The sequence below is a fragment of the Triturus cristatus genome, chromosome 6 (genome assembly GCF_964204655.1).
Source record: "Triturus cristatus chromosome 6, aTriCri1.1, whole genome shotgun sequence".
NCBI lineage: Eukaryota > Metazoa > Chordata > Amphibia > Caudata > Salamandridae > Triturus > Triturus cristatus.
In genome coordinates this window covers 210,299,818-210,316,136 of record NC_140589.1, presented here as the reverse complement: position 1 = coordinate 210,316,136, position 16,319 = coordinate 210,299,818, and the positions used below count along the sequence as shown (strand labels likewise).

At 48.4% G+C, this 16,319-nt stretch overlaps 1 protein-coding gene across 2 annotated transcripts in view; it reads left to right on the top strand.

The window, feature by feature from the left end:
* RCAN2 (regulator of calcineurin 2) overlaps positions 1 to 16,082 on the top strand; it is a 442,692-nt gene extending 426,610 nt beyond the window's left edge. For both annotated transcript variants that reach the window (XM_085610544.1, XM_085610545.1), the window contains one exon: positions 15,371 to 16,082. In XM_085610544.1, coding sequence (XP_085466670.1) covers positions 15,371 to 15,531 — 161 coding nt within the window. In that variant the 3' untranslated portion in view covers positions 15,532 to 16,082. The remainder of the gene's footprint in view (positions 1 to 15,370) is intronic.
* The last annotated feature ends 237 nt before the right edge of the window (positions 16,083 to 16,319 follow it).

Genomic DNA, 16,319 nt, shown 5'->3' with positions numbered 1-16,319 from the left:
CCCCGGAAAACACGGGGACGGAGAACTTTCCTGATGGAAGAATGGGCTCTATCTAGCGAGGTGAAAGTATTTACAAATTTACCCAATTCCTTAATAAAGGGTTCTCCAAAAAGACCTCCCTGGGCCACAGAGCCCGCCTCAGATTCAGCGAGTTCGCCAAGCTTGGGGTCCACCTTGATGAGCAAGCTTCGGCGTCTCTCCGTAGAGAGTGCGCAGTTGGCGTTCCCTAGGAACACCACTACGCGCTGAGCCCAAGCAGAAAGGGTATCAGGAGAAATCAGAGAGCCTGATATTTTGGCCTCTTCGGCCATATCAAGAATCTTTGTGGCAGGTCCAAGTACATCCAGAAGTTTATCCTGGCAAGCTCGCCAGGACCTGTCAATACCCCGCTTGGGGTCTTTGACAAACTTTTGCAAGAATGTCGCCATGCGAGGATCGATCTCTGGTGTAGCAGCCACCTTGCCCTCCAGAGAAGGCCGGGGGCATTCTGCCCTAAGACAGCTCCTGGCTGTGGCCGACGGATTCTGCTGGCGACATATTGGGTGACTTTCTCTGAGGGAGCCCAGTCTGAGGAACGGGGATGCAAAATATCATCGGGGTCTAACATGTCGGCGCAAAGATTCTGCGCCTCGCTAGTTGGTTCTGGACGGGACGGCCGCCAGGGACGGGATGGGCCGGCTTCGCCGTCAGCATCGTCTGCTACATCCCCCGATGGTGCGGGAGTCGCCAGTGAGGGGTTGCTTGCTAAGAACGCCTGCTTAAGGCGAGCGAAGGCATCTATGTCCACTCCAGCCTCTTTAGGCCGTTTGGAAGGGGGAGGCTGAGAATCAGCAAGAGTACCACCGGAAACGGGGGAGGGCGGAGGAAGGTTCTGCGCCCTGGTTAACGCCTGCTCTATTCTACGGGAAAGGCGATCCTCCAAGGGCCCCATGGCCTGCTCTACCGCTTTGTGTGATAGAGTCATCCACCGCGTCATAAAAGTCCTCATCCCATTGTAAGGCTGTTAGGGGATCCTCCGCCTACTGACCGTCCTGCTGATAAGCCTCATCGTCGTACAACTCCATGTGTAGGCGAGGGCGTCAAACAGGTAAGTGGGGCAGAGAGGGTAACCTCTGTATTAAGGAGGGCTGGGTGTCAGCCGAAATAAGTGCGGGCAGTGCTCGCGTTATGAAGGGAACAAAGCCCCGGGATCCTCAGCCCTGGTGCGATGATAAATGTAGGGCACCCTGCCAACACTATAAGGATCCCTACTGACTCTCCAGAGTGTTGTATAGGCCTAAAGGTACAGACCTCACCCCTGAAGCGATTGAAATCGGCAAGTGTATTGCTTCCAAATAGCAAAAAAATGGACAGCTGCCTAATGGCAGTTACAGACTCGCTTTTACTGCGAGCGTTCAATTTTCAGCACAGGGCGAGGCGTTCAACATACACTGCCTCAGGGCAGGAAAACAGCCCACACGGGCGTAATGGCAGGGCAGGCTCCTCGACGAGACGTCTCAGGCATTGACAAAACGCGCGATGAATGCGCAGAATGCCAGACGTTTCGTCGATGAGGTGCGCATCAGGCGCCCTCTAGCGGCAAGAGGAGCACCGCGAGCCTGGGCACCACAGATAACGGCCAGGCGAGGGAAGACCGAGTAGCGGCTCCCGCGCAACCACCTGAAGGAAAAATAAAGTTTAAACGGGCATAATCAGCGTGCAAATCTGACATAAAAAACGCATCACAGAAGGAACGCGTCGAACAACAAAGCTTAAATTATGAAAAAATAACCATCAGGAAAAACAGTGCGCACGAAGCGCGCTCTAAACAGATAACTATATTACATACTCAAATATCTCAATATTTCCCACAACAAAGTTACAAGGGAAAGGGTATACGCAAACACTTATCTCATGGCTGCAGCATTAAAGAAAGAGGACGAATGGATAAGGACAGAGGACTACATACCCCCAGGAGCCCTGTGATTGGTGCATGGATGTCGGACTGTCTACCCATGGACACTCTATTGTTTCATATTATGTTCCCTATGGTTCATGGGAACAGTGGTTTTTTGTTAACTTTGGAGTGCTGCTATTGGAATTAAAGAAAGATAGAGCATAATCCTCGCCTCCGGTCCTGACATAGAATTTGATTTGGTATATGTAGTGCAGGATGATGCTAGAAGTGAAGCAGATTGGAGGCAGGTTTGTAGTGGAGATGAGCTTAGTCCAACCATTTGTAAGTTGGGGATGCAGGAATGACACAAAAAGCAGGCAGCCAGGAAAGACTTTAAAGATTTTTGGCATCTAAGGAAGTTGCAAGTGAAAGGTGGACGCATACTGGTGACTAGGCTTAGACGATGTGGCTAATGACAAAGAATGTTTGGCCCATAGGCCTGGTAAACTCCAGGAAGAATAGCTCTGAATGCCAGTAGCTGTCTGGATATTGTGGGTCCTTTAAGATTAGTTATGTAAATGGAAGATGGCTTCTCGCATAGGAGACTTTTAATCTCACTAAAGAGAATAGCACTACATTGATGTGCCGCTAAATCAGAGGCATTGCATTGAAGTTACCTCTGCAGAGAAAGTAAGTACTGTGGCTACCACTACATCAGATTTTTACAAGAGTAACTGTATTACTGCTAACCTTAATCCAAATCCTAATGCTAAAGCTAATCCTCATATTTAATCTTATCATAATCCTATATCGAACCAAACCCTATCCCTTACTCTAACCATAACACAAACTATAATCCGAACACTAGCATGTCCTCAACCAAACCCTCACCCTAAAATACATGCTTAGCCTAACTCAGAAATTGAGTCCCATATTGAACCCTATTAATTTCCTTAATTCTAGCTGTACATTTACCCTAACCCCATCCTTACCTTAATCCTAAACGGGAGACAGCCTTTACAACAAAACTGTTACAACGCATGCCTTTACATCTCATGTCGTTGCAACGCAAAAGGTGTGCAGCAGTGGGTAGAAGGTGTTGGATTTAACTCCAACACCTTCCCTACTGTTGCACACACTGGAGTTGGAATAGAAAATTAATCTATTCCAATTTCCAGCGCCCGACAGAAAGTCGGAGTAAAAGTTTGCGTTGCAACGGCATGAGATGTAATAGCATGCGTTGTAACGTCACCTATTCATCCTAAACCTTATCCTAGCCCTTTGCTTTACTCCAACCATACCAAATACCAGTCAACGTACCTATTTCAAAGTATTGCCCTCCACAGTAATGTAATTCTCAGTAGTGGTAGTTTTGCTGTAGTGGTTCCAATGCAATGCTACTGCCATGTAGGAAATACCACGTAGAGGGCACAATAATAATCTTTGTTATAGACCATGGTGTATTATTCTGTTGAAATGTGATTCGTCGGTTTCTATCTGTTTTTGCCACAGAGCATTTCAGGACAGTCCTCTACAGGTAAAGAAAACTGTTGTGGTACAGAGGTTTAACAGTATGATGGGTATAGGTATGAGTTGTGTGCAGGAGGATGCACTTGGACAGATGACCTGGGGCACTTAGAGTTACAGATAGTGCTGGCGCACATGTAACACAAGCGCTGTCGAGAGATGGCGTTCCCTCATTTGCATGGGGCCGAATTACCGATGTGGGCGAAGAGACAAACATGCCCTTAGGAGGCGCAGTAAAAGTGCGCCTCAAAAAGGTGGCACAGTGAGGGCAACCTTTTCAAGTACTGTTAGGGGTGTCATATATGTAAAGTAGTGGACGCTAGGACCTCATACTTTGTAATAAAGGCACACAGACAACGTAGTAGGATACTGGAACTGGCCCAGCACCTGTGCCCGGCCCCTTTTAGTTGCAGGGTCACCTCACCGGTGACGCCTGTGATGGGTGGGTGTAAAGTGGGGTTACAGCACAAGGCTGAACACTAGAACATGTCCAGCAGTACACTACATCCCTCCCAAACCTGATTGAAAATGAAACAAACAAATGTCCAACCTATGGGTAACAAACAGCAAATGCACAGCACCATTGCGTCTCTTCAGGCCAACTGCCGGGCAGTAATGGAGCTCTGGAATGCACAGTCAGGAGGCTTTAGTTCACCTCGGCAATGCAGTTCAGACTGGCCTCGTCTCAGTGTTAGATACTATTTACACAGCTCAAACAGGAGTGCATCTGGAGCGGTGGTGGAGTCCAATTTGGGGATCTTCTTGACAGCGTTCAGTTTCAGATGGCCGGTAAAACTTGCAAAGATTCAGGATGACCTTGGTGGATAAGGGCCTTCCTCGAAGGCAATGATGCTTCCCAGTTGTCTTGGCAGAGCAGCTTCAGACTTCCCTCTCTTGCCTTACCTTCTCTCTCACAGGAGTCTCCTTGAGGCTCTTTCCGCCGGGCAGCTACAGGACCGTGTGTACTGTGCAGGACTGCCCATAGGCCATGCTAAGGCGTCGCTGAGGAACTGCCAACAGGACCACAGCCAAGTCGCTCTTGCACCCGCCAAGGATGATGTTTCAGGGCCTGTGTGCGCTGACTGTCAGGACTCAGGTTCACATGCCTTCCTCAGGTGGTCTTCGGGTGGCCAGTCTCAATCCACGACCTCCATACTTCCCCATGCCTGTTGTGGAGCTGCTCCCAATGCATCTCTCTTGTTGGAATTTCTTCTCTCACCGGAATTCCCTTGAGGCCCTGTGACTGCGTGTGCTGTGTGGGGCCACGACAGAGCCTTGTGCAATCCAAAGGAGGGGTAGTCCAATGGTCGAGTATGCTCTTCTTCGGCAGGCCTCTGGTTTACGGGGGCACAAAGAAGGCTCTTGGGTGGCTAGCCTCCCCTGGCACCAGGGATGTCTCGTTGGTCTCCAGAGGTCTCAGGCGTTTGGATCCACCAAGGTGGTGTGATGCTGCTTAGGCGTTTCTGGTGATGCACCGGGGTGATGAGTACGATTACTTTGTTATGCTTGGGCGACATGCAGCAATGTCATGCTTGAGGCAATATTTTGGAGTCAGGAGGGCTGGAGGAACTTCATGGCCACTTGCAGTTGTCTTGTGGTAGGTGTACTTGCCAGCTGTGATGCCCATGATGCTAAGCAGCCGGTGGCAGGTGAGTGGAAAGTCGCACTGTATAGCGTGGGGCCTGGATGCAGATCGCACTTGCTAGTGACTTACGGTTGGTCCTCCCGCGATGCTGTCTCCAGTGATGTCTCTGCACCCCGGTGGCTGGCTTGTGTTGCTGAACACCTCCAGTGCTGGCATGAGTCATCTGTCTTATCGCTCTTCTCCCTTTTCTGTTGCACACCTGTGGTGGTTGTTCGCCCTGTGGCATCATTAAACTTTCTTCTCCTCTTTCGCGGTGTGGCACACTCTTCTCCTTTTTATGACCAGGTACCTCACTCTGATGTGGCATCATGTCACATGTCTCATGTTCGCACCATGGACATCTCATTGGTCGCATCCTGTTCTTAGGACTGTGGCTTATCCTGACTGAGGACCTGTCACAGGTCTGTCCTGTCACTCGGACATGCTTCTCCTTGTGGACCTCTTGCAGGCCCTATTCCCTCCTCCGGGATTTTTCCGGTGCTCCTCTACCAGGATGGCAGGTCACCTTCATCACTCAAAGGCGTTGTGGTTGCGCCTCAAGCCTGCGCCATTGTGGCGCCTGCTCCTACCCCTGTTCAGGCCTGATTGGCAGGGCCAGTAATTTCGTGTGACGCGCTCCTTGCTTGCTGTGCGAATGTGACATCTGGCCACGCGTCACCTGTCGTCAGAGCACACGTTGCGGTGGCAGTTTGCCACGTGGAGTGTGCGACTCTCCTCCTGCCTATTTGCTGCTACTGGCGACTCCGTCTTGAGGCAGTGTGAGGGATGGCACTCGGCTGTCTTTGGCCCACGGTGCGGCTTTGCTGGTGCGGTGGAGCTGTGGAGATTCTCCCTATTGCCTTCAGCATTGCTTGTTTTTGGAGAGGTCTCACACTCCTGGGCTCATACCCTTGCTGTCAGGCTCTGGGTGCCTGCGCACCTCAGACTCCGTGCTCTTGGTCCTTCTTCAGGGGACCCTCTTTTGGCACTTTGCGTTCTTGCTCTTCTTTCTTGCGGTGGTGGCTGTACACCACCAGGGGCGTGTGATGCAGTTTCCTTGCTTGTGGTGGCATCAGACAGCCACTGGGGGCGCGCAAGCAGTGTATGTTCTCATTCTGCCTTTCGTGGGCCTGCTGCCTTCTTCTGCTTTGCTGCTCTTGGCTACTTGAAGCTTCTCTGGACTGGGGCAGCTTTGGGCTTCTTAGCACTCTGGGGTAGCAACGGCAGGTTTCTCTTCCAACACATTGTGAACCATTAGGGCCTTTTAGTCCCTTGGGAAGATTGAATTCTAGTGAGCTTTATTGGCTGGGGAAGCTTTCTTCTACTTGGGGATTCCTGCGGCGGTTTAATTGTCTCTTGCTGCGGTGCCTCGCTGGGGCACAAGTGATTCTTTTTCTCTTGTGGTTACACAGGCAGTACAGGCCCCATAGGTGGTGCTGCTACCACTGATTTCAGAATCGCAGGCTTCCTTACTTTCACATGTTGCCTTTCTGCTAGCCGGTTGCCTCAATCCTCTCTCTCTGACCAGGGAGTCATTCAAGGCAGCGCTGCATCTACTTCGCCCTGTACCAGTCTCTTTTATGGTGGCAGGGCTATGATGTTCAGTAGCCACTAGAGGGTGCATAGCACTTACTGTGCTGTGTTCGGCCACGTTGCGCATGCCCCTTGGTGCTTTTTTCCTAGCCTCCATGGGTTGTGCAGGGGCTGTTCACTTTTGTCTTTCTTTGCTGCAGATACCATGGTGATGCTGGTATGCCATGTTACCAGCTCTATGTCATCACCTCTGGGGGGCCTCCTGTTGAGTTGAACACTCTGCTTGGGATGCAGTGTAGTGAGCATTCTCTAGGTGGGGCTGCGGCCTCCACTTTGCTGCGGGTGGGCTGCACAGAGCTGAAATGCAGAAGTGAGGGTTTGTTGATGCTGCTGGTGCGGAGGAACGGCCATCCCTTCTTGCAGGCTGTGGGCAGTTCCACTGGAGATACAGGTGCAGAGGCTTTCTATGTTCTTTAATAGTACTGGGTGTCTTGTTCCTTTTTTTAAAAAATTTATGTTTGACCCTTTGGGGCTTCCGATACCGTTACTATTGTATGGTGCGATGTATACAAGTGACCGCCAAGTGGCGCTCAGATCATTTTGGGAGGCCACGTCAGCTTTAATGACGCGGCGGGCCTCGCGGTGCACTGGAGATACCGGTTTCTTTCTGCGTATGTCTCCACTCGTGGTTCCTCTTCGCCATACCAGATGGCAGCAGGCAGAGCAGCCTTTGGGCACCTCAGCAGGTACAATGGCTTGCAGTGCCGGCCGTCTGCCAGGGATGCCGTGACTCCTTGCCAATGACGTTCAGCTAAACTATGGGTGGGGATCCCATCCGCCGGTCCCTCAGCTTGTTTGAGGGTGGCAAGATCAGGGCAAACTATTCTCCAGAGCAACGACCACCAGCGTAGGGCTGCAAGTTCCTTCATTGCCGGAGCTGCTGCTTTGTGCGAGCCGTAGTAGCCTTCCTCGTGTTGTGTGCCCTTCCTTTCCTTGCGGGCTCTATGCACCTAGCTGCCAGGGGTTACCTTACTACTGTATGCTGTAGGGCTAATCCGTGATTTTCTCAACTGCAGTTATTGCGGTCACTTCAGAGTCGGCACCATCTCTTCGCCCACGCTCTTCAGGTGCAGGGGGGGACCACTTCATGCGGTATGTGCTGTGTCTCCAGTGCAGAGGTGCTTCGAACATGGCATATACTTCGATGTTCCACCCCCTTCTCTGGATCACTGTCCCCTGCCAGTCGCTACAGCTGGGGCTGCAGGGCACTACTGGTGTGCGCTGGTGATCTCCTTTACCAGTGGCTTTAATTTCGCCCTGCGCCGGTTGTTTTGTGCTGGCAGGGGGGATGCGAGTGGGCCTCAGACTCCGACCATCCCATCCTCATCGCCATTGTAAAGTAGTGGGTGCTGGACCCTCATACTTTGGAATAAAGGCACACAGACACCGATACTGGAACTTGCCCAGGGCACGTGTGCCCGGCCCCTTTTATTAGCAGGGTCACCTGACCAGTGACGCCAGTGATGGGTGGGTGTAAAGTGGGGTTACAGCACAAGGCTGAACACTAGAACGTGTCCAGAAGGATAATACAACATAGACCCCAATACATCCACCTGAATGCAGGTAGTCAGTCACTGCACCCGCCTGCAAGAAAATCTCTAATCCGTTTTGAAAGTGCAGGCAGGTTGCCACCTGCGCAGAGAAACACAAAGCAGCTTTTAAATAGCTGCTCTGTATTTTTCTTGAATGTGCTGCCCTGGAGGCAGCGTTAGTTTGCGGCTTCCCTGAGACAACGTAGTCTTCATTAATAGGGTGCACTTTAACTGTTTGCACCCGGCTCACCTGCTGAAAGGGGCGCCATGGCGCAAACAGGGAATGTGCGCCCTTTCAGTAATAGGGGCCCAGGTGAACCATACAATATTCCATTTTATCGCAGGTGTCTCCTGTTTTAGCTTTGAAAAGCAGGCATTTATGCACCAGGCTATCTCCTGGATCGATGGGGTTAGCTAGGCAGGATATGAGTACTGATCAAAACAGAATTAAGAAGCCGGTGATGGGAATGAGAAACATTATTTACTGAGTTAATACAATTATCATAGAATGAACAAGTGTGAGATAGTAGGGATGTTATTAGCTAGAATATTAATTCTGTGATGCTGTGGCATAGTGTATTCATGAGTTTAAAGAAGTTGGCCAATGCAAAGTTAAATGAGGTTGACCATGGGAATTCCTGAATAGGGCCAGGGAAAGCCAGGTGGATGGCAATAGAAATGACTCTTGACTGCTGAATTTTTTGACAATACTGATAGAGCTATATCAGGGGTCTCCAACGGGTAGCTCAGAAGTTACTGGTAGCTTGTCAGTACACTGGAAGTAGCTCACCCTGTGATGGTGTCCCCTCGAGCAATAGACATAGAAAATCTTGTTCTAAAGCTCAGAGAACAATCTAAGTTTTTCTAAAAAGAACATAACAAAATCAGCATACTGAATATCTTACAAACCAAACTCTCATACTGACTGCACATCATGTTGCACAACGATAAGAGGTAGAAAATACAAGAAAAAAATTAAGATCAAGAGCCCGCAAGCAACAAAATTCCCAGAGCAGTAATCCCAAGACATCAAAGCAGGTAAGAGGCTAACGGAATTTTTTTTCGTTTATATTGTAAAAAGTCAAGATATCGGCTATGCTTTCATAAAAAACATTGGAAAACGAACTCGACCATGCTATAGTCCAACTGTCCCACCCCTATTTACCTGAGCCTGCAACTGGACCTGCCTGAGTCCTACTGGCCTGAGTGATTTCCTGATCCCCTCAAGGTGCCACCCCAGGTTCTGGCCTCTTGGCTAGCAACAGTTGAGCTCCTGCTGAGAAATAGTGAAGTTTTGAACTCTGCGGACGGAACTTTGAGAAGGTAACTTTTTCAGCGGGACTAACATGGGCCCTGTATCTGGCTTGCACTCCATCGTTGTCAGCCTGAACATCTTGACCTTGTCCTGGTATAGCATGAGCACATACCTACAGTTAACACTTTCTGCTTCTTGGCGTTAATTTAACGTAAACCTTTAAAATATCTCTGGTTTTACTGTTTGGATGTTTGTCGTTTGGGTTTCATTTTATTTATTAACATTTTCTCTATTTTTCCAACTTGGTGTGGGATTTATCTTATGTTGTTTCTTCTCTTTATTACTGGTAGGATGGTGCATAAATACTTAGCACAGTGCCTGTAAGTTAATCCAGGCTGCTTTTGTGCCAAGCTACCAGAGGGTTAAGCACAAGTTAATTTAGTACCTTTTTGGGTTAACCATGACAGGCATTGTGGTTGTTGCTTGAAAAGAGTCTTCACCCCCCTTAATCAAAAACTCAGTTATCTACAGAGTGCATATACTGCTGGAGTTTTTCAGACACAAACAAAGATTGATATTCGTTGCCTTGTTTCACCACAAATTCTACATTATTTGATTCACCCCTAGTGTCCCACAAGAGATTTAAGATAAAATTAGCTGGTTGTCCCAAATTGAAAAAAGGCCAGGAGTGGTGGTCGCACGTTTTCACACTTGGTTCCCAAATTATGGAATTACCTTCCTCTAGTACTTAAGCAGAATGACAATTTACTCAGTTTCAGGAAACTACTTAGAACATACTTGTTTGTGTAGTAATGATTTCCTTGGAGTCTGGCAGACCTTTTAGTGCTGGAAAGCATTTTGGTTAGCCATGTACTTAAGAAATGCTTTTGAATTTAATTGAATGCATAGTGAAGGTTATTTTATGGGAACTGGGCTGTTGTGGTGACCAATTCCTTTCTAAAAACAGACTGGGTGACCCTCTTATGTTTCCGCTGCACCAACACCGAAGACGACACCACACTGATCATGGAACACCTCAATTTCCAACTCCACACCGACGACAGAACAACCATCAAAGGCACCCTCGCCTGAAGACCCCCAGGATCATGCACCGGCCTCTGCGTCGCCATCACAGACAGACTTCACCGTCCGATTTGTCATTGAGTCCAAGCACTACATCTTCCTCCAAGACCTCAACTTCTACCTGGATGACCCCACAGACACTAACTCTGCCAACCTCCTGGAATGCATGGTCAACATCCGCCTCACCCAGCTTGTTACAGACCCCACAGACATAGCAGGACACACACTGCACCCAATCTTCACGTCCAGCAACCGATTCAAAAACAGTCATGCCACAGAACTCACCTGGACCGACCACTCCATCATTCACTTCACCATTGCAGGATCACTGCACACCTCTATTAACACTACCTTCCACAGCTGGAACAAAGGGACATAGACCCAATGGATGGATGCCCTCGACACCACTTAGCCCGACTCCACAACCAACTAGGAACAAGCAGTCCAGAACTTCACCGCCTGAATCACCAACACCGCCAACCTAGTCTTTCCCATAAAACCAGCCAAGATTAGCAGATCCACCAAACAAGCCAGCTGGTATGCACCATTACTTAGGACAATGAAACACAGCTGCAGACAACCGGAAAGAAGATGGCGCACCAGCAGACTGAGCCACCTTCAAGTCAGCCCTCAACCAATAGCACTAATGACTCAAAGGCGCCAAGAAGGATGCTCTAGCAGACCACATCAAAGCAAGTACCAACCACACCAAAGAACTCTTCAGCATCATCAGAGAGTGCTTCTGCCCAATGGCCACTGAGAAAAAAATCCCTCCTTCACAGGAACTCTGCAACGCTCTAGCGAACCATTTCCACAACAAAATATCCACCATCTTCAAGAACTTAGTGTCCCAAACTACTGACCTCCATAGCCTTCTCACTCCAACAAATGCCTCTCCTGTTCAGCATTTCATCACATGGAAACAGCTCACCACACAGAACCCCACAGCCAGCATGAACTCCATCCACTCTGAAGCATCCATGGACCCCTTCCCCATCACCTCTTCAACCTAGAAAGTAAGGATATCAGCCATCAATTCACCACCATCCTCAATGCATCCATCACCACAGCCACCTTTCCAGATGCATGGAAACATACAGAAGTCAGACATCGCCTCAAGAAACCCTCCGCTGACCCAAGTGAACTCCAAAACTACCGCCCCATCTCGCTGCTCCCGTTCCCCTCAAAAGTCCTGGAGAAGGCCATCGACCAGCAGCTCACTGAACAACTGGAGAGAAACAACCTGCTCAATGCCTCCCAATACGGTTTCTGCACCAACCACAGCACCGACACCGCCCTGATTGCTGCAACTGATGACATCCGCACCCTACTTGACAGGGGAGAATTGGCGGCCCTCATCCTCCTCGACCTCTCTGCAGCATTCAACACCATATCCCACCACACACTCATCAAGAAACTGCACTAAATCGGGATCCAGGGAGATGCACTCAGATGGATTGCATCAATACTCACTGGACGAACACAGAGAATCCGACTACCTCCCTTCACCTCAGAACCCAAGAGCACTATCTGCAGCATCCCTCAAGGTTCATCCATCAGTCCCACCCTCTTCACCACCTACATGACTCCTCTGGCAAACATCGTCAGAACCCACAATCTCAACATCATATCTCATGCCGAAGATGCCCAGCTCATCCTCTCACTCTCAATAGACCCCACCACCACTAAGACCAACTTCCACAACTGCATGAAGAACGACGCTGCCTGAATGAAGGCCAACTTTCAGAAGCTCAACACTGACTAGACCGAAGTGCTGATCTTGGGCAGCCAAGCCTCCCCCTGTAACGACACCTGTTGGCCTGCCGAACTCAGACACACTCCATCTCCGACAGACCACGCCCATGAACTTGGCATCATCCTGGGGTGCAAACTCACCATAACACGACAGATCAACGCACTCTCCTCTGCCCTTTTTCCATGCCCTCCGCATGCACCGAAGAATCTTGAAATGGCTCACCATCTGCATGATAAAATCAGTCACACAATCCCTAATCACCAGCTGACTGGACTATGGCAATGCACTGTATGCAGGAACCACCACCAAACTCATAAGAAGATTCCAGACGATACAGTACTCAGCGGCCGGACTTATTTACAACATGCCCAAACGGTCCCACATCACCCCATACCTCAGGAACCTCCACTAATTCTCCGTACAGAAATTATGCCAATTCAAGATACTGACACACGCCTACACAGCACCCCATGACCAATGACTAGCATACATGAACAACTGCCTGAACTTCCACCAACCATCCAGACACCTTTGCTCCACCTCCCTCGCACAGACGCAGCATATCCACCGTAGCCACTGCGTAGGTCGTTCCTTCTCGAACCTTGCTGCCAAGTGCTGGAATGGCCTCCTCCTTCACCTGTGAACATCACTCTTGCTGGCTGACTTCAGTAAGAGACTCAAGACCTGGCTTTTTGACTGAGCCCAGCAACAAAGCGCCTGGATACCCTCACTGGTGATAAGCTGCACTTTACAAATACTGATTGATTGATTACCTTTTCTGTGACACAGTGCTATGTATAGGGGTTACCCTTTTTGTAGGTGCTTGCATTTCCTTATCACCAGTTTCATTATAGCCAGGGTACAGGAATTATGCAACAGAGTTGACCACATTAAGCAGCAAAAAAAGGCAAATTATGCGTTGTAATGCTACACATTTTGTAACAATATTAATTGAATATTTTGTCATTTTTACACATATTAATATTATCGAGGCAAAGCTTTTGTCTCTTTAGTACCATTTCAATACCCAAATAAAGCAACAAGCAACAGGAAGATGACCAGTCAACCTTTGTGAAGAACCTTCCATTTCACAGCAACATGTTACCATGTTCTCAGTAACTTTTGATCCTTTTGAGCTAGAAGCAAATTGTATTTTCTTAAAATCTGCAGATTATGCAGCAGATGAATGATTGTATGATAAAAGCCGCAAATCCATAATCATGTGCAAAGCACCATATCTGCCAAGTCGCATTATTTCAGTGGCCCAGGTGGTAAATCAGTGCAGATTTGAATCTGTTATTTTCCCTGAAATGGGGAAAAACACATGTAAAGGGCCTTGAATTCCCAGGTCTGTGAGTTTTTCCCCATTCTGAAATGAAATGGATGACCCTTTTTGAATATTGTTGGGAAGGGTACTAAAATCAATGAGGACAGATGTGACTGCCAAACTCCATGTAAATAATGGTATCACTATTTAAGCTCTTTATATGGAGCAGTAGATATGGTTGGGCCTCCTGTGACTGGCATGCAGAATAGGACTTATCTTAGGATCAACCAGACAGAGGTAAAGAGATTAATCTATTTCTGTAATAATATACGGGCACATGGTTCGAATGATATCCCTGTGGCCGTAACGAAACTCAATTCAGATAATTGGGGGCTTATTTTAATGTCCATTTTAACATAGTCATATGCTCAGGCTGATATTACCCACATGGAAAGGGTCGATTCCGCGTCCCATCCATAAGAATGGCCCAAAAGATTGCCCCAGTAGCTACCGCCTTATAGCCCCATTGGGCGCAGATGGAAAACAATTTGCAAAGCACTTGCTATCCCATCTGCAAGCGTGGGTGGAGCAGTCAAATAGACCATCCTTCCACCAGAGAGGGGTTCAGCCCAAATGTAGTACAATGGACAACATTGTGACCTTATCATTGATGGGACAGAAAAATAAGCATTGGCAAAATCAATCTGTCTTGCCTCTGTGACCTTTTGGCTTTGCCAAGGGTTTTTGGCCATGCAGGACAGTATCACGGATGCTGTGCATAGAGGATAAGTAAAAATATATATCCCAAAAGTCTTTGACATAGCCACACCCGTCATTTTATGGGTGCATACACATTTTTATAGGTACCACACATGCATGTGCAATCAAAATGACGTAGGCAACTTATTTATTTTTAGTTACTGATCTGAGTTGGATCGGTAACTAAAAAGAAAAGAAAACACTCAAAAGATGTTTTTTTAAAGTGAGTGGGGGAGCAGAAATAACACAAGAGGGTCGCGGGAATGGCAAAGCAATTCAGGGAAGGGTGGCAGGGTGAACAGCGAAGCAACACTGAGGATGATGGGAGAAACGCCCAAGCAACATGGGAGGGGACATGAAAGCGATGGGGTGAGAGCTGATCCAGATGCAAAAGCAATTAGTGAGGGCGGGTACGAAAGCAACACAGTGGTTGGTGAAAAGGAACATGGAGGGCGCGGGTGAGGGAAGTAACGGGGTGAAGCGCACGGGCAATCGCTAGAGGGAGGAGTGTGGGGAGAAGAAGTTGGGCAACCAAGAGCAACATGGAGTGCAGGTGGAGATCTTACACAAGGGAGATGGCTCAGAAACATACTCACACTCTAATGGAGTGCTCACAAAAGAAAAAGGTAGAGCTCGAAAAGCATGCAGTGGAAGCAGCAAAGCCAGCGAATCAAAGGGATTGTAAAGGGGAAATGCTCCAAGGGATAGACAAACAGTAGATTGATGAGCAGGACAAAAATGGGAAACATGCAAATGAGGGTGACAAGTAAAGCCAACCAATGGTAAGCAATGGGCGGGCTCCAAGCCTCACTATGTTCTTGGTAAGCTACAATACGTCTCGCAACAGACCCCGTATGGCCGTCAAGTTGGCTGGAGTCCTTTCCCCGAGGCGATCGTCGACCTAGAGGTTGATGTGGGGGATAAAATGGGGCCTTTCTTGAACGTTAAGTGCAGCACATGCTACAGGTACTGTCCCGGAAGAGCCGCCATTGATGGCAGGATTGTACTGCAAGCTTGAATTGTGGAGTTGTTGTAATGACATAACCATATGCAACACAGCTCAAGATCCATGCTTAATCTGTGTCTTTTTGCTTTCAGGGGAGAAGGTTGAGCTCCACGCAGGGACGGAGTCCACACCTAGTGTTGTGGTACATGTATGCGACAGCGACCTAGAAGAAGAAGAGGATCCAAAGAGCTCCCCAAAACCGAAGATAGTCCAAACTCGGCGCCCTGGAATGCCCCCCGCCAAGTCTACCTGAACATTCACTCCACAAGGGCCAGCAACCCTGATCACCTTTCACATTTTTAGTATCCCCTCTCTTCATGCACTCTCCTTTTCATAATCAGTATAAAAGGCAGTGCTTGCATGAGAATAACAGGGTATTGACGTCACATGTCTCTGACATAACCAGGCCACACAAGGGCTTCAAAATGGAACGGCACAGTACCACCAGCACCCAGTGGCATGCAGCTCACCAAGGATTTGGAATGTTTTCCTGTTCATTTTGCTTACCATGCATGTATGGAATCTTGTGCAGACGAATCAAGCACTCTAATTGTTTGTACGCATATTTGTGTTTTAATGTCCCCCATAAAGTTATGTGACCATTTCTTGTGCCAATAATACAGAACTCTAGGTAAACTTAAATACACTGTGCAGAATGTGCCAATATTTCATTTCACACTGTGTTGTCTATAGTAGGGTCCTGGAACATTCTAGTAAAGAAGAAATGTACTTGTCTCTAATGGCTCCAAGACCTCATTCGGCCATTGACGTCACAAACACAATAAATAATTCCATTCTAATGGCCATATTGAAGTTTTCCCTTTCTGTTACTTGGGATGGATATGTAGGGTCCCTGTCTTCACTTTCTTTGAAATCAATCAATCAGGGAATTGTGAAGCGCGCTACTCACCCGTGAGGGTCTCAAGGGGGTATCTTACTTTCTTTTTCTACGTGACCTTTTACTGTCTCCATTTTTATTGGGTCGAGCCTTGACTGCGCTTTTGCTGTCTGCAAGACCTGTTGTACCCTATTCTATGGGCT